The sequence below is a fragment of the Macrosteles quadrilineatus genome, unplaced genomic scaffold, assembly GCF_028750875.1.
Source record: "Macrosteles quadrilineatus isolate MER2022 unplaced genomic scaffold, UCM_ALF_1.0 Scaffold_8__2_contigs__length_117827958, whole genome shotgun sequence".
Taxonomy (NCBI): domain Eukaryota; kingdom Metazoa; phylum Arthropoda; class Insecta; order Hemiptera; family Cicadellidae; genus Macrosteles; species Macrosteles quadrilineatus.
The window spans coordinates 58488298-58507788 of record NW_026542601.1 but is presented as its reverse complement, the minus strand read 5'-3'; the positions used below and the strand labels follow the sequence as shown (position 1 = coordinate 58507788).

At 33.8% G+C, this 19491-nt stretch overlaps 1 protein-coding gene across 3 annotated transcripts in view; it reads left to right on the top strand.

Moving 5' to 3' along the window:
- LOC129000050 (putative golgin subfamily A member 6-like protein 3) overlaps positions 1–19491 on the top strand; it is a 53466-nt gene that overhangs the window by 30011 nt on the left and 3964 nt on the right. For all 3 annotated transcript variants that reach the window (XM_054426906.1, XM_054426904.1, XM_054426905.1), the window contains 4 exons: positions 6507–6676; positions 7217–7408; positions 8606–8746; positions 10790–10930. In XM_054426906.1, the coding sequence (XP_054282881.1) occupies positions 6507–6676; positions 7217–7408; positions 8606–8746; positions 10790–10930 (644 nt within the window). The remainder of the gene's footprint in view (positions 1–6506; positions 6677–7216; positions 7409–8605; positions 8747–10789; positions 10931–19491) is intronic.

The following is a 19491-nucleotide window of genomic DNA, read 5'->3' as shown; positions in this document are numbered from 1 at the left end:
TGTTTTTGTTTTGTGTGAACGTTTTCAACTTACTAATGTCACTTAGAACTTTGTAACATACAATGATCAACTCAAATTGAAAATAAAATTACTAATAGGGACTTTATTATTTTGATACCTGAAATAGAACAACACATAATTAAGAAATACAACACCCTTACCAAAGATACAAATACGCAAAACACCCTCTAACTACAAGCCAACAAATACTACAATCAACATGCTTCTAAAATAACTACTAAGTGACAAGAACCTTAGGTTAGAGTGGTACCAACTCTAAACTAAGGGTCTCGTCTTTAGCCAGTTTGCCCATCCGGTCAGCTTCACCGGTTGTGCAAGACTGACAATCATCCGTCTGCTCGCAGCCCTTTTATACGCTCGGGTTGAGTGGTGGGGGTAGAACAACGCTGCACCTGCTTATGTAAATTAACTAGCGATAGTAGGTCCCTAGCTAGAATATATGCCCGGTCGGATTCAAACATATACAAGGCAGATCAATTACTACCGTTTTTATATTTTTTCCAAGATATTTTCAAAGTCCTGTAAGTAGGTCAAGGTCATTTAAAATAATACCAAAAGAAGAGATGGAGCAAACATGCTCTATCTCTCCTTCTGTTGTAGTGAGGAAAGAGTCTGTGTTTAGGTATAACAACAAAAGCTTAAAATTTAATTTAACCAAATGCAGAATAGTATGCAGGCCGTTGGACCTCTCAACTAATTACAAAATAGTCAACTTAAATTTTAAAATATAGAATATTTACAGTCACAAGAAAGTGTTCATTGTTAGCTGAGATAAGTTAACTACCAATGACAACGAAAAGTTTAAAATTTAATTTAACCAAATGCAGAATAGTATGCAGGCCGTTGGACCTCTCAACTAATTACAAAATGGTCAACTTAAATTTTAAAATATAGAATATTTACAGTCACAAGAAAGTGTTCATTGTTAGCTGACATAAGTTAACTACCAATGACAACGAAAAGTTTAAAATTTAATTTAACCAAATGCAGAATAGTATGCAGGCCGTTGGACCTCTCAACTAATTACAAAATGGTCAACTTAAATTTTAAAATATAGAATATTTACAGTCACAAGAAAGTGTTCATTGTTAGCTGACATAAGTTAACTACCAATGACAACGAAAAGTTTAAAATTTAATTTAACCAAATGCAGAATAGTATGCAGGCCGTTGGACCTCTCAACTAATTACAAAGTGGTCAACTTAAATTTTAAATATAGAATATTTACAGTCACAAGAAAGTTTTCATTGTTAGCTGACATAAGTAAACTACCAATGACAACAAAAGTTTAAAATGTAATTTAACCAAATGCAGAATAGTATGCAGGCCGGTGGACCTCTCAACTAATTACAAAATGGTCAACTTAAATTTTAAATATAGAATACTTAAAGTCACAAGAAAGTGTTCATTGCTAGCTGACATAAGTAAACTACCAATGAGAACAAAATTTTAAAATTTAATTTAACCAAATGCAGAATAGTATGCAGGCCGTTGGACCTCTCAACTAATTACAAAGTGGTCAACTTAAATCTTAAATATAGAATATTTACAGTCACAAGAAAGTTTTCATTGTTAGCTGACATAAGTAAACTACCAATGACAACAAAAGTTTAAAATGTAATTTAACCAAATGCAGAATAGTATGCAGGCCGTTGGACCTCTCAACTAATTACAAAATGGTCAACTTAAATTTTAAATATAGAATACTTAAAGTCACAAGAAAGTGTTCATTGCTAGCTGACATAAGTAAACTACCAATGAGAACAAAATTTTAAAATTTAATTTAACCAAATGCAGAATAGTATGCAGGCCGTTGGACCTCTCAACTAATTACAAAGTGGTCAACTTAAATCTTAAATATAGAATATTTACAGTCACAAGAAAGTTTTCATTGTTAGCTGACATAAGTAAACTACCAATGACAACAAAAGTTTAAAATGTAATTTAACCAAATGCAGAATAGTATGCAGGCCGTTGGACCTCTCAACTAATTACAAAATGGTCAACTTAAATTTTAAATATAGAATACTTAAAGTCACAAGAAAGTGTTCATTGCTAGCTGACATAAGTAAACTACCAATGAGAACAAAATTTTAAAATTTAATTTAACCAAATGCAGAATAGTATGCAGGCCGTTGGACCTCTCAACTAATTACAAAGTGGTCAACTTAAATCTTAAATATAGAATATTTACAGTCACAAGAAAGTTTTCATTGTTAGCTGACATAAGTAAACTACCAATGACAACAAAAGTTTAAAATGTAATTTAACCAAATGCAGAATAGTATGCAGGCCGTTGGACCTCTCAACTAATTACAAAATGGTCAACTTAAATTTTAAATATAGAATACTTAAAGTCACAAGAAAGTGTTCATTGCTAGCTGACATAAGTAAACTACCAATGACAACAAAAGTTTAAAAATTAATTTAACTAAATGCAGAATAGTATGCAGGCCGTTGGACCTCTCAACTAATTACAAAGTGGTCAACTTAAATTTTAAATATAGAATATTTACAGTCACAAGAAAGTTTTCATTGTTAGCTGACATAAGTAAACTACCAATGACAACAAAAGTTTAAAACTTAATTTAACCAAATGCAGAATAGTATGCAGGCCGTTGGACCTCTCAACTAATTACAAAATGGTCAACTTAAATTTTAAATATAGAATATTTACAGTCACAAAAGAGTGTTCATTTTAATGGGGGACTTCTTTATCCTTTGTTAGCTGAAATATCACATGATTAGAAAAAATACAACACTCTGCGCAATTCAAGTACCAAAGACACGATGCACTCCATAAAGTAAAACCATCTAAGATACAAGCTAAAAAAACAACATGCAGCACATGCTATTTGACTAAAACATTAAGTTAGATTGGCCAAATCTAACGAAAGGTTTTAATCAAAAGTCAGTCAGTCTACACTCAACCAGTCAGCTGTGCCAGTTGGGTGAGACTGACTACAGTCCGTTCGCTGCCACTACTTTTATCCGCGAGCCAGTTGGGAGGGGGCCGGTTGGGAGGTTTACCCTGCTTCGCGGGTAAATTTCCCTACTGTCGGGTAATTCTACCTACTAAGTAAGGAAGTCTCCAAACCTCCAACATCACATCATTCAGTGTCGAACCTTCAACGAAGACTGTTCACATATGCTAGCTCTGTTCTGATGTTAACTATGGATAAGCCAAGTACAATCACACAAGATAAACTAAAGAGAATAAAAGAAGATTTAAAGAAATCTACTACTTCTAAAACTAGCAATTTTCGCAAGTCAATGTCACTACGTCTAAAGTTTCAGAAGCAAATTAAATTACCACTACATTGGAATGCATCAGGATCAAATTATTCTAATCAATTATCACCCGAAGCCATATGTCAAGAAATGAAGCTTCCTCAACTAGTAAGTCCAATAGAAACAGAAAAAGTAACATTTAAATATCTGTTACAAAACAAACATTATCAATTAGTAGAACAAAGACAAAATGAAAATAGTAAAACATTTATTTTCTTTTATGACAACAAGTTTTTAGAGGTTTGCTTTCCGACACAATTAAACGTATCAAATCCTCCTGACGTTGAAGATGGAAAGCTAATTTATTTGATTCACACAAGTCAGGACACATGGAATTGGGTATAATTTACGTACAAAAGGTATCAGTCTTTCTAAAGACTCCATTATATAAACATATTTTGACCACAAAGGTTAATCTGTCAAACTATTTAACAAAATATAAACATGGTCTCCAAAACCCGTAATATACTACTACTACTAATTTTTCTAAAGATATATAAACAATATTTAATTTTACGTTATTTTTTTAGGACCTCTAACATAAGATAAGAATTATATTTGGTTTTACATTAGGCCTACCTCATTTGTGGGTACAAGATGAAGCTGCTATATCACATAGTTCCAAAACACACGCGAGCACACGATACAGCTAACGATACAGCTAACGGTAGACACAGCACCGTACAGAGAACAACACTCCGCCAGTACGTCCAAACGCGAACTGTGTGGATACTATCCAAATCTGGGTACAGCTCCGCGAAGGTTGAGTAACAAGGCCGGGCGTGGCCGCGACCCTGACCAAACTTTCGGAGGTCCAACTAACCCAATTCCGCGGCGAGCAGTGAGTCACCCATGCTGCGCCGCGCCGCGCCCCGCTGACCTTACTAGAATACTATACACAGTACTGTTGACTATGAATTTAACTAAATCCATCATTTAATTGTATAAACTGTGTTTTACTCGTTAAACAATTAAAACAGTACCCACATACGTCACAAGTGACGTACCACACCGCAACCACCTGCTCTTACGTAATTTCCTCCGAATGCCCTTTAAACTAAAAACTAATTAACTTTGTAACATCTGCCCGACAGCTGTTGGCGATAGGACCGCTAATACAGCACTACTTATTAACACATACATTAATTAACATAGAAAAAAGTTTGAATTCCAAAAAATACCTTTTTGCGGGTACGGTTTTTATAAATTTGATTTCCTCGCTGTACATTACTTGTCACAACACTTAAGGAAAACTATGTTGTTCAACATGAATATGGACATGTCATATATAAGATAAGCAAAACTTCGACCCTTCTAGATTACGGTGCGTGTAGACTCCTTGACGCCTCTAGTAGCAGACGACGCCTAGGAGATATTGATTGTGAAATAGTCACAGTGACAATATCAGTGGAGTTGTACATGTTATGTCATAATTTACTTCGTTTAGACACCGAGACGCATTTAGTAGCAGACGACGCCTAGAAAAAATTGATTGTGAAATGGCCACAGTAACAATATAAGTAGAGTTGTACCTGTGACGTCATCACAGGTTGCGTGTAGACACCGTGACGCCTCTAGTAGCAGACGACGCCTCGGAGATATTGATTGTGTTATGGCCAAAGTAACAATATCAGTAGAGTTGTACCTGTGACGTCATCACAGGCTGCGTGTAGACACCGTGACGCCTCTAGTAGCAGACGACGCCTAGGATATATTGATTGTACCATGGCCACAGTAACAATATCAGTGGAGTTGTACCTGTGACGTCATCACAGGCTGCGTGTAGACACCGTGACGCCTCTAGTAGCAGACGACGCCTCGGAGATATTGATTGTGTTATGGCCACAGTGACAATATCAGTGGAGTTGTACCTGTGACGTCATCACAGGCTGCGTGTAGACACCGTGACTCCTCTAGTAGCAGACGACGCCTCGGAGATATTGATTGTGTTATGGCCACAGTGACAATATCAGTGGAGTTGTACCTGTGACGTCATCACAGGCTGCGTGTAGACACCGCGACGCCTCTAGTAGCAGACGACGCCTAGGATATATTGCTTGTACCATGGTCACAGTAACAATATCAGTGGAGTTGTACCTGTGACGTCATCACAGGCTGCGTGTAGACACCGTGACGCCTCTAGTAGCAGATGACGCCTAGGATATATTGATTGTACCATGGCCACAGTAACAATATCAGTGGAGTTGTACCTGTGACGTCATCACAGGCTGCGTGTAGACACCGTGACGCCTCTAGTAGCAGACGACGCCTCGGAGATATTGATTGTGTTATGGCCACAGTGACAATATCAGTGGAGTTGTACCTGTGACGTCATCACAGGCTGCGTGTAGACACCGTGACGCCTCTAGTAGCAGATGACGCCTAGGATATATTGATTGTACCATGGCCACAGTAACAATATCAGTGGAGTTGTACCTGTGACGTCATCACAGGCTGCGTGTAGACACCGTGACGCCTCTAGTAGCAGATGACGCCTAGGATATATTGATTGTACCATGGTCACAGTAACAATATCAGTAGAGTTGTACCTGTGACGTCATCACAGGCTGCGTGTAGACACCGTGACGCCTCTAGTAGCAGACGACGCCTCGGAGATATTGATTGCAAAGTTTACAGCTAAACTGGCCTTTGGGAATCCCCGTGCACTTTCTAAATTTAGATCGATTGTATTAAAAAAATAAATGTTTCTCATAATATTCTCCATATTTCTAGTAATGCATTTTTTTATACTTTGATTAAACTTATACCATTGGAACCTAGCTAATACTGCAGGTCAATGGTTAATTTAGTTTTTATTCAAAAACTTCAAAAAGAGAAAAAAAACTGCTTTTATTTTTTTATTTTCTGTCTGCTGACACTATAGCATTTTTCAACTGATCCACTTTTTTAAATTCTATACAATTTAAAAGAAAAAAAAGAGAGCTCTCACAAATTTTACTGAAAACCAGCTCAATATGACTAGACTAGACTGTAAGAATGGGGATGTAACAAAAATTATTTCTTAATTTTTTACCACTGTTCCAATTTTATATTGCTTAAGCTATTTTGTGCTTTGAAACTTACTGTGTACCTTTTTCAAATACAGTAACATGGTTGAAACATGTCAGAAATTAGTTCAAAACAAAGCTGCTTTTGAGCACAACAAGATCCTTTATGATTTGTGGTTGTTGCAGCGACCGAGATCCGCTGCCAGGAGAAGTCCAAGGGTGGCCTGAAGTACGATGTGATTCTAGCAGACCCGGCTGGTACTCCTCCTCCTCCCAAACGCAACACCTCGCCCACCCGCACCAAGTCTGTGGACAACATTGAGGAGAAACTGAAGGCGGCTGAGGAGAGGAGACTGGTGAGTCACAGAGAGTGCTCTAATGTCCAATATTATGTAACTTTGCACTTACTGTAGTTTTTGATACTGTGATAGTTAATATGTTATAAAAAATAACATCCAACTGCCAGTAAGTTTTATACAATGTTTGAGTTTTGACTATGTAACATTTTCAAAAAAAATTTATTTTGAAATTTTTTGTTTTGTAATATTATTGTAATATTAAACTTACTTGTCAAATTAAAGCTTAGCTCATAAGGAATGCATACTTTGAATCAGAGTAGAGATATATATGCATAAAAAACTATAGGGTATTCAAAATAGCACCAAATCTTTTACATAAAGAGCCGCCGTCTTCCAACGAATAATATTACTCAAAATCTGATACCACCAAGATGATTTGTATTAACAAGAGTTTTACAATTATTTGACCAATGTTTTTTATAGTTTTATTAATTACTTTTCCAGACTCATTAAATTTATCATTCATGTTAATGTTTCCTTTTTTAAAATTTACATAATATAATTTTACCCACCTTATTTATCATGCCATTGTTTCAGTCCTTGGAAGCTAGCAAAATTTCAACCATCGCAGCCAAGCTGTCCAAGATAGAGGAGGCTTCGAAGAAGAAGGAAGAACAAATCAATGAATTCATCACGCAAACAAAAGAGGCTCTGGACCAGAAAATGGAAACATACTCGGAGAAGAGAGAAGCACACATTAGTGACATGAAATCCAAGTTAAAGGACCATGTAAGTATTGCAACAACTACTTTGATTTAACCTACAGGGATAAACCACATATTTGGTCTGTGTGATACAACGGGTAAGGAATGTAAAAGTAAAACCACAGTTCTCTCCCTTCCGTTAAGATTAGTTTAGTTCTGCCTTCTTATTGGGCAACAACCTTTATATAATGTGCTGAGCTGTTTTGTCCATAGCCTCCTAAATAAACACGACATACCTATTTATACATAATACATATGTGGTAATAAAGCAACCTTTCATTATTGCGATAACTTCTTATGGCATTGGTTTTTTTAATGCAAATAAAGTTTTGGAACAAGACCATACTACAACACATTGCCCAAAAAGTCACGTAAGCTACAGGATGTTTTTTACGCAACCTAAATTAAAAGTAAGTTACTGTGAGAATGAGACACATTTTAATGACAAAACAATCTTATATGTTGGTGTCCCTGTTTTCTTTACTTCTCATTGCTGATCAGCTGATACATTGTTGCATAGTTAGTTATCTATGAGGTTTAGTGTAATTGGAAATCTATTTTAAATGAGACACAACATGGTGTTTCCCCAAGCTTGAAGAGTCATAAGAATACGTTAAAAGTAAATTATTGGTTTAATGCTAAGAAAGATTTGAAGTTTCCAGGAGTGATTCCAGTATCCAATAAATCAAATACTATTGACATGTACAAATTTAAGAAAATCTATTTAAGCATAAGCTCATAAAAAGAACACCATGTTGAGTCTTATTTACAATAAATTCCCAATTACCGCTACGCTAAACCTCATAGATAACTATGGAATAATGCATCAGCTGATTGGCAATGAAGTAAAAAAAACAGGGATACCAACATAGAAGCTTGTTTTGTCATTGAAACTTGTCTCATGACACTTTTTATTTGGGTTGCGTAAAAAAAAAATTGTTGTATTGTATTAGCCTATTAGGTAATTTGAGGATGAACTCAAATTGTTGGTTTGTCACTTCCTTCAGTGTTTATGTCTTGTTTCCCCATAGAATGTTATTGTTTATCATTAGAGCTTATGTTTCTTACCGATAAGATGATCAAAACCCAGGCTCCCAGAATTGATCGGCAGGTTGGTGAAAGTTTTCTTTATTTCGCCTCTGCACATTATTTCATTTTAGTTTTATTTTATTTTTTCTGTGTTGCACTTTAGTACTATTTAGTGAGTGTTGTGCGCTTTTAGCTGGAGTCTGTAGAGAAAGCTCGTCAGAACTTGGAGCAGCAAACTCTGGAAGTCAAGAAGGAAGTTGAGGAGAAGTTAAAACATGCAGCTGACCAGAGGGATGAAGTAATCAAGAAGATGATGGACAGGCTCAAGGATCATGTGAGTTATAGAATTTTGAAAAAGTGATCAGTCCCATATTCTTTTGGGAATTAGTTGACTCTTGATAATCTGACACTTATTGGACCAGGAATTTGTCAGAATACTGAACATTTTCTGATCCCCAAAAATTGTACCAAGATTAACCTATCTTATCAGCTTAGATAATTCATCTTATGACATCCATTAAGTAGGTACTTTTCAACTATTGAGAGTTCAAATAATCAATAATTGTGATTGCGGTGATATCAAGAATCTTTTATTGTGTAATATATGTTAGGCCTACTAAAATAAAAGCTTGGCTCAGCTGGATTTTCTCACTTTGTATTTGATCACTTTCAAAGAGCTTTTAGCGGCTAGTATCTTTACTTAATTAGGAATCTGATTAGATCTGACTGGGATCAGTCAATTATATGCGGTAACATTAGGAACTTCAACGTGATGTTCTTACAATCCTCCGTTTTACTCTGAGATCCACATGATACAAAGATGCTGCCAAAATTCTGATTGTAACCGGACTTCTTATCATAGTCAGAAACTAAATGCAAATGTGGCAGCAAACAATCCATCAATTTAGTTTTCAACCTCTGAAAAACTATATGATTTGACTTATTAAATCTCGGTTTACAGATCTATTTCTTCTTTCTGAAATTATTATTTTACAACGATCAAGGACAGCTGAATCTAGTTTTAAACCATGAAAAAGCTATTGACTTTTCTCAGGGCCAAACCGGCAGCTTTTTGTTAAGTACGCGAGCATTAACCTACCTTGCAGCTACACAGCGACAGTTAGGCTTGAATCAAATTAGAACATAAGTTAGGTTAAAATGTTAAACAATCAAGGCACATGTTTGAATTGATAAATAATCAACAGAATCACACTAATATCCTTATTCTATCCATTATCAGTTTTATTCACTTTAAGGTTCGAAGAGGCAGACTGGTAAAGCCCGGTTTTCACAACCCGTTCCTGACCGCCCTTTTCTGCTCCTGGTCCCAAGCGGTCAATGTTCCCCATCTGCTTAGCAGAGCTTTGTTTTTACTCATCCAGTTATCTGCACCCAATTTGAGCTCAATGCGTTGGTTTCCTTTATTGAAGAACGTCATTATTAGCTAAACAAGCTGTTTTTTAGAAGATTTCAAAGTGTAATGCAATGGCTCCGTATTAATCGAAGCAGCAAGTTGTTGAAATCTGCGCTGTTCCCACCTTTCCTCTCTAAATTAGCTGGACATTTCTCCTGACCTCCCTACTTGGTCGCCAACCAAAACGTGACCAGGAGTATGGATTTACACGATTGGTTTTCAGGGAAGACGTTGATCAGGACCGATTTAGAGTCCCGAAATCGGGTCATGTAAACTGGGCTTTAGACGGGAGACTTCTACTGAATAGACTTGGGCCGACGACTCATTTATCACAGCTTTGGATTACCAACGTTTGTTAAACTATCAAGTGACATATTATTGAGAGTCAACTGTACTTTAAAAATTCTCTTTTCAAATTATAATACATTGCAGTAAGTGATGTTTTGATAGTAAGTTCATCTTAATACTCCCATAAGGATAAAAGATTGACGAATTCCTCAAAGAAATTTGTTAGTAATTCTTCTTTTATAAAAGTACTTAAATTAGGTTGTTGTGTTAAATTAAGTTTGCAGACACTATCTGAGTCAGTTGTTATAGATAAGTAAACTTTTTTTTTATTCACAATTCACACACTGGTTAAACGCCAGGCCACGACTTGATTCCTGTCCTTTCAAAATCATTTAACATTCATAATTTTACTTTCAAAATTAAATAGCTGTTGGTAATGGTTAAAAAAAAAATCTTAAGGGACATACAAATTGTATATCCGATATTCAAACTTTGATGAATACTAACTAATTTTGGGGGATTGAAGTTTTTGTACATTTAAGATCACATAACCAGGTTGTGGATGGTCCATATCTTCTATGGTGGTAATGTATTCCTTTTTTAGCAATGTTTTATTTTTATTTTATTTTATTTTTTCCCTTATTGCTTTGTGTGTTGTGTCACTCGTAATGGTAGGAAGAGCAAGTGAAGAAGGTAAAAGCCTCCAATCAGGAGAAGATCTGCATGTTGGAGTCACAGATACAGTCCAAACTGAAGGAGGCTGAGGAGCGACGACTCACCAAGGAGAAGGAACAACTGGAGAAGCTCAAGGAACAGGTACAACTGAGTAGTAGACTGATAGCAGATATTCCTTATGAATCACTGCAGTTACACCAGTATGCAGCAACCCTGCAATGTACAGGGTGCGGTAAAAAAACCAATCTATTTATTGTAGCACACTGTTTAGGAACAGGTCGTCTGAGAGTGGTGGGGTTAGGATCGTTGGAAAGCCTACACAATGCTATTATCTGTGGTCATAGATCAGTGGTCACCTGAGTGTCATTGTGTGTTGTTATCGAGTCGAATTAAAAAAGTAATGATTTAGTCATTGCAACTCAGCGGCAATTCCGTGCATTTTTTAAATAAGTGCAAAGTCGATTCCGTCAAGTAGCGCAATCATGATATGGGCTACCAACATTAATGATGACTTCTGCATTAAAAAAAAAGCTGACAAGCCATCCAAATTCAGAATGGACGTCAGACATCTATAATTCGATAGAGTGTGGCTGCTGTGGAAAAACAGTCCTCGTAGGCCCACCCGAAAACAAACATCTGCCTGTAACATATCTGACCGCTCAGTTAAACTAGTTTTGAGGTTCGATCCTAATTCTTATCCCTATAGTACAGGTAAAATAATACAAAAACACTCCATATAAACAACAAAATTTGTACATTCATTAAATTTCACTTGTGAGTTACTAATAATATGAGAAATGAAGATCCGATGAGTCCCCAAAATTTTGGGTGTCCTAAGGCCCTTTTTGGGGCCCTTTTTGTTCCGAAGGGCCCTTGTTCCTGAATAATTTTGTTTTTACGTTTAAGGTCGAACGAGGTGTGGTTTTCGATGGTTTTAGTTATTTTAAATGGATTGGGAGTAGTTTTAAGTGTATTAAACCACACCATACAGGGTGTTTCGAAATATTATTACTTTTTACGATATTTAAACATTTATTCATAAAGTAATACAATTAGTTACCTCCATGCTCTATATAAAAGGGGATTATTGAAAATAATTATTTGCAATTCTTTACTATGTAAGGGGAAAGGATCACAAGAAGTAAGAGAAAATATTAAACACCCCCGTCACAGAAAACCTGCAGACTAAGCAAATTTTCATTTGCCCGATTTTCAATTAAATCTAAAATAGAATCGAGTTTAATGAATACTTAGGTTTGCTGCTACAAGGAGGCTAATAAAGTGTGTTTATAGTAAAATATTAATAGCCTAGTATAAAACAAATAAATTTGACAAGTTTTATTAAGACATGTTTATAAACAAACAAACAAAATTATTTTACACTATTCTCCTTAAGAATAAAATGGAATTTTAAATTTACAATTTGGAACTTTATTCGTAACTAATACACTTACAAAACACGTTAATATACAAAATTATTTGTTTTCTTTAAGGTCTTTAAAGTGCTCTAGAGAAAAATTGGGAAACTTTGTCTTTTGAGGGTCAAAGATTAAAGATTTTTACCACATAAAACCCTGTTCCATGGACCGATTATGCCGGTTTCGTTAAAATTGAACCAAAATTACTCTAGCTATCATGTTTACGGACACGTATATAACATGGATATATTATATATTTATGTTTTACCATAAGACCTTCGGTAATAGCTTATCTCCTATATGGGATGTTTGCTAAAAGGTTATGGATTAAGTTTTACACTATAACATAATAACATAGGTTACTAAGCAAAAATTTCAACTTTTAAGGTGGTGTGAATAATCTTTCAACGTATTTTTTTTTTTTATCATAAAAGGTTTAAAATTACCTGTATCCGTCAAGTGATCCTACATCCTGGTTTGTAGTTGGTTGACTACAGCTGTTTCATGTTAATATTAACACATCTTCAGGTCAACTTGTTGCATTGATTTATTCCATAGAATGGTCGTCATAAGGTTTAAAGTTCACAAAAATTAACACATACACGTACACGAAACATTTAACATTGATTGGCCAAAACACAAAACGAAAAATGTTGGTCAATCAATGTTAAATGTTTTGTGTACGTGTATGTGTTATTTTTTGTGAACTTTAAACCTTATGACGACCATTCTATGGAATAAATCAATGCAACAATTTGACCTAAAGATGTGTTAATATTAACATGAAACAGCTGTAGTCAACCAACTACAAACCAGGATCACTTGACGGATACAGGTAATTTAAACCTTTTATTGTAAAAATCAGTGATCCAGAGGCTATACCATTAAAATGTGTTTTTTATGCAAATTTATTCAGACCAATTTTAAATTGATATGTATTTTGCTTAGGTAGCTATTTAAGTTATTTTTTTACATTTATTAAAAATAAAAACCATTGTATTTGTATAAAACCTTACATTACATATTAAAATGAAGTACTTAAACTTAAGCTATTTTACTATTTCCATAGTATCTCTCTTTACAATTCCATCATCACAACAATTATTCTCAGACGACTCATTAAAAATTTTATTATTCTTAGCAACTTGTCCATATTTACTAAATTTTGTCCAAGCTGGTGTTCAAGTAGGATTCCCCTTTACAAACCTAAAACCTTGCATATTGCAGAACAGGCAACACCAATCTTAAAGCACGAACAATGTGGTGCAAAACACCTTTCATACATACTGACGTTTGCAACTTGTATCTTAAGTTCCTCAAATTTATTTTCAATCAATATAAGTACGGTTATCTTTGGTGGATATCACGACCAGGACAGCACTAGACATCAGAGCAGCATGTCGGCACAAGCATTTTTGTCCTGAACAATGGGAACGAGGTTTATGAGGTAAAAATTGGGTTTTCTTATTTACTTTACCCTCAAAACACAAAGTTTCCCAATTTTTCTCTAGAACATTTTAAATAGCTTAAAACAAATAATTAAGTATATTAACGTGTTTTTGTATGGTTATTAGTTACGGATAAAAATACTAAAATTGTAAATTTAAAATTCCCATGTTATTTTTATGTAGAATAGTGTAAAATGATTTTGTTTGTTTGTTAATAGATATATTTTGACCAAACTTGTCAAATTTATTTGTTTTATACTAGGCTATTAATATTTTACTATAAACACACTTTATTAGCCTCCTTGTAGCAGCAAACCTAGGTAATCGTTAAACGCAAAGCAATTTTAGATTTAATTGAAAATCAAGTAAGTAAAACAGAAAAATAGTCTGCAGGTTTGCTGTGACGGGGGTATTTAATATTTTCTCTTACTCCTTGTGATCCTTTCCTCTTACGTAGTAAAGAATTACAAATATTTTCCATAATCCCCTTTTATATAGAGCATGGAGGTAACTAATTTTATTACTTTATGATTAAATGCTTAAATATCGTAAAAAGTAATAATATTTCGAAACACTCTGTATGGTGTGGTTTAATACACTTAAAACTAATCCCAATCGATTTAAAATAACTAAAACCATCTAAAACCACACCTCACTCGACCTTAAACGTAAAAACAAAATTATTTAGGAACAAGGGCCCTTCGGAACAAAAAGGGCCCCAAAAAGGGCCTTAGGACGCCCAAAATTTTGGGGACTCATCGGATCTTCATTTCTCATATTATTAGTAACTCACAGGTGAAATTTCATGAATGTACAAATTTTGTTGTTTATAAAACCCTATTTCACCTGTACTACTACAGATTAATGTGAATTATTCTGTTCAATTTTCCCCATGTCGACCTAATTTAAATAATGCATAGATGTTTCTGCAGATAAAAATAAATAATGCAGATAAAACAGTGTGGCGTAAGCGTTTGATTGAATTCAGTTACATCTTATGGGTTACTCTTTCAGGATTCTCACTCTAATGATGCGAGTGGTATCTATGTCTACAGCATACAACTGGAAATTTTCCATATTTCGGTTTGTCTATTCTTCCCGGTTGTTGCTGTTGTATGTATACACAGGAGTATGTATACTCAGTTGTAATTTTGCATCTCTGGTTATTACTTGCTCTACAGAAAAGTATAATGGATTTTTGTAAACTTGGGATATATTTTTGGTTCAGTAGTCTCCTTTACTTTTAATGAAATTAATTTATTTACATGTGCACATGGAGTTTATCAATTGACGAATTCTAAGATATATGTAGGATATAACAGGCTATATTAAGTTATGGTACAAACTTGCTACAATAATATAACCCCTTATTAATTTAAATGCCTTGGACTTTTGTGATTTTTTACAGTATAGGCCTACCTTGCATTCCAACAAAACTAAAGATTCTGAACAAAACTGTTAACTAAATCTTTAAGACTTATGCCACTGATTATGGAATTATTTCATTTGTGCATGTTACTTCCTTGTCTTGATTCTCCTGTCAATTATGTTCTTGGATATTTAGACAGTTAAATTGGCTCATGGTGTAAAAGCCAAAGATCCATAAGGCACAATTTTCATTTGTTTCTATTATAAATTATATGTAAGTATAAAACCTTTCACAAAATTGAAAAAATTATCTCTCTATTGAGGCATAATCTACATTTTTAAAATACAGATTTTTACTAAACATAAAGATTAGGAGTCTGTGTCATCTGTTTTATTACTATTTTGATTACAGTAGACTCCCTCTAGTTCGGCCACCTCGGGACCGGACCACTGGCCGGACTACAAAACGGCCGGACTAACCGGAGGTAGTGCATTTTACATAAACAAAATACAAATAATATTGTTGCGCAATTGTGATATGTTAAGTCATTAACCTTGGTTCAGTAATCAAAACTATAACGTTTAAAATCACACTTACTTATCAAGCTTAGCCGAGACCAACGCTGACCGTCGCTCAACAGCAGGGATTTAACTTTCATTATTGGTTGTTACAGGAATCCTATTAAACATAACGAAGCAGAATTTATTCACAGACTAAATATAATGCTTGAAGTTTTGAATTTTAAATATAAACACGTGGTTTTCATGGGGGATATAAATATTGACTTATTACAATCTAATAATAGTAATAGAAAAATGTTATTAAACATTGTAGTAGCAAATGGATTTAAGTCTCTGGTTGATTTTCCAACCAGGATTACTGAATCAACTGAAACAGCAATAGATCATGTTTTTACAAATTTAGACAGCCAATTTTATAAATTAGTCGGTATTAACACACAACTTTCAGACCACGATGGACAAATGCTAGAAATTACAAATAAACATAAAAATCAAATGTTAAATAATTCTTCTCAATTTTATTATGAATACAAAAGAAAATTCAGCGACTCTAATATTGAACAATTTATTAATAACTTGGTTAGATCTTTTCTTATCACCGGTTGAAAATAAGTATGACACATTTCATAAAAATTTCATTGGTCATTTTAATGAATGCTTCCCTAAAACTCTTTCAAGACAGCACACTAAAAAGAAATGGATTTCAAAGGAACTTAAGACAGAAAGACAGGAAATTATTGATTTAAGTAAAACAGCGAGAGAGATATTAAATCCAAAGTTTTGTTGGACAAAGTTAAAAAAATGAACATACATTATTAAGAAAAATTAAAATCTTCAAAAAAAGAATATTACAAAAAGAAAATTAGTAATTCTACTAATGTTAATAAAACATCTTGGATGATAATTAATTCTGAAGTAGGAACTGGCTCTTTAAAAACTGAAAATATAAATTTAAAAATAAATGATGATGTTTGTTCTGATCCTTTATTGATTTGTAATCAGTTCATTGATTATTTTGCAAATATTGTGGATGACAGTGTCTTGTCGAATCTAGAGCAAGCCAGAGATGATCATATACTGGGAGTGAGATACTTCCATGTGACAGGAAATTTGGTTTTAGCTTTGTTGATGAGAAGGACATAGATGCTATTATCTGCAGCCTAAAAAATTCTTTCAGTATGGGGTATGATGATGTCCCTGTGGTACTTCTAAAAAAAGCTAAATCAGTCTTACTAAAACCTATTACTCATCTTATAAATTCTTCCTTAATTTCAGGTATTTTCCCCAACAAACTTAAGATTACAAAATTAAAACCACTCTTCAAAAAAGGAGACAAAAATATTGTATCAAACTATCGCCCTATAGCATTGTTACCAGCTATCTCAAAAATTTTTGAAAAAGTAGTTTATAATCAACTGGTAAATTTTTTGGAAAAAAATCATCTATTTGAGGACTGTCAACATGGCTTCTGCTATGGTCGATCTGTTATTACAGCTGCCACAGACTTCATTGAATCTGTTATAGATAGTCTAGACAATAAAGGTAAAGTTGCGGGTCTATTCATGGACATTAGCAAAGCCTTTGATTCAATATCACATGATTTATTAATTTTGAAATTGAGTAAATTAGGAATTAAAAACAATACTTTAAACTGGGTAAAATCTTACCTTCATGATAGAAAACAGTTTGTCGAAATTATTTACCATAACAACAAAAATTATAAAATCCCTTATCGTTCCGATATTACAGCAGTTAAATATGGGGTGCCACAGGGATCCATTTTAGGTCCCCTTTTATTTATTTGCTATTTAAGAGACTTCCCTCAGCTTTCTGATTTCAGTAAACTTTGTCTTTATGCTGATGACACCAATTTGAAAATCACTGCATCAACCTCTGCTGAATTAGAAATTAAAATTAATTCCGACCCAACTCTCTTAAAAAAATTTTTTAATGCCAACAATTTGCTTTTAAATCCTGAAAAAACTAATATTATTTGTTTTAAAACTCGATCAGCTCAAAATATAACTCAACCTAATGTTACCATATTTGATAAAAAAATTGAGGTTAAAGACAGCATTAAATTTTTAGGATTAGAAATAGAAAGTACACTTAAATGGAACCGTCATGTTGAACAATTACTCACTAAAATTTCTTCTGGCCTTTATGCATTGGTTAGGTTGAAAAATTTTTGTGAAAAAGAATCTTTAAAATTTGTTTATTTCTCTTACATCCATTCAGTGATATCATTTGGGCTATCTCTTTATGGTGCAACTACTAAAGAAAACTTAAACTCTATCTTGATAATGCAAAAAAAAGCCATTAGAATTATTCGTAATTTACAACCAAGAACTTCAGTTAAAGATTATTTTAAAATAGAAAACATAATGACTGTTTATGGAATGTATGTTTTTGAAACAGTTTTATCCATAAAAAATAGATTTCAGGAATTGGAGCTAATCGGTAACAATCATGAATATAACACCAGAAATCGGGGCTGTATCGCAATGAGCTATCACACTCTGGAACTTTTCAAAAAGAAACCTAAATATGCTGGTTCAAAATTTTATAACAAAATTCCAAAAAGCATAACAGATGAGGTGTCAACCAAAAAATTCAAAATTAAATTGAAGCAGTACCTCATCAGCAAAGCTATATATTCTTTCGATGAGTTGTAGGAGGTAATGTCAATTTTTGCATATATTGTTAATTCTAAGAAACCTTTGTTTTTCATTTTTCAATACCTGTATATTTGACACTATTTATGTATGTATTGTATACTACTAACAAATAAAGATTATTTGAATTTAACGGAGAACTTTCAATATAAGGTTGGCAACAGCCACGTGGGCTACCTGCCGAGCCGCTGCTCCTGGTCGACAAGTCCCAAAACAAAAGGATGACGTGATAAATCATTATAATTACAGTATACAGAGTGTTTACTGATATTACATAATAAATTCATACTTAAGTTTTAAGTTACTGGATTAATCATTGAATTATGAAATGAATAATACACTTTTACTGACATGTCATTGAATCGAGAAAATACAATTATGTTTTTAATTAAATTTGTTAAAACAAATCTTGGTAATGTTTGCAAACTAAATTTAGATCACCATTTATGTCCAAATATAAGACATACTTATCAGGTTTGCAGATTTATCCAAACATTGAAAATATTTCATAAAATGACTCGTCTTTTCAAAGATTTATGATTATCTTTTATGTATCAGTAATTTGTATGTAATTATGTATAAGTAATTAATCAGTAATATACAATAAAAATGCTTAGACAAAACTAACACTATTTGTCGGAACCATTTTTATTTTGCAATTATTCGGCTGAGATAAAAGTGTTCAAAAGTGATAAAAAAAATAAAACACTTGCGTTATAAAATTCATTTTCAATTTAAAATTTATATAAATAGGCCTATGTTAAGCTATTAATTAATTATATTTTTATTCAGTAATTAATTAAAATTAAAAACAGCAACTTTTTACAATATTTCGTATGTTTCTGACAATCAGTAGTAAAAAAAAAAAAAAAAATATATGTTGAGGGTAGTGAAATTGTTCGGAATTTAATGGCAAATTCAAATATAACATTCTTTTCGCAAAAAAAAAAAAAACAATAAATGAGCAAATGAGATAATCCCGACATGATGTCAAGTTAACCCTGCCCCCTAGCAGGGTTAAGTTGAAGTCCAAAACCATTGTTATTTACGCCCGAGATTATCCAAATTGCGCTAGACCATGACTCCTTAACCCGACATTTGGCCCAGGGTTTTCTCTAATTGAACCCGTGAAGCCGACTTTTTGTGCTTGGGTTTTCTCTGTCATAATTGGATGAAGTTTAACTGTCTGCGCCCGAGCGCGGTTAACCTTGTACTCGTGAACCCGATTTCTAAGTCCCAGGGCAAAAAACCACCTATAACTGGATTTTGCG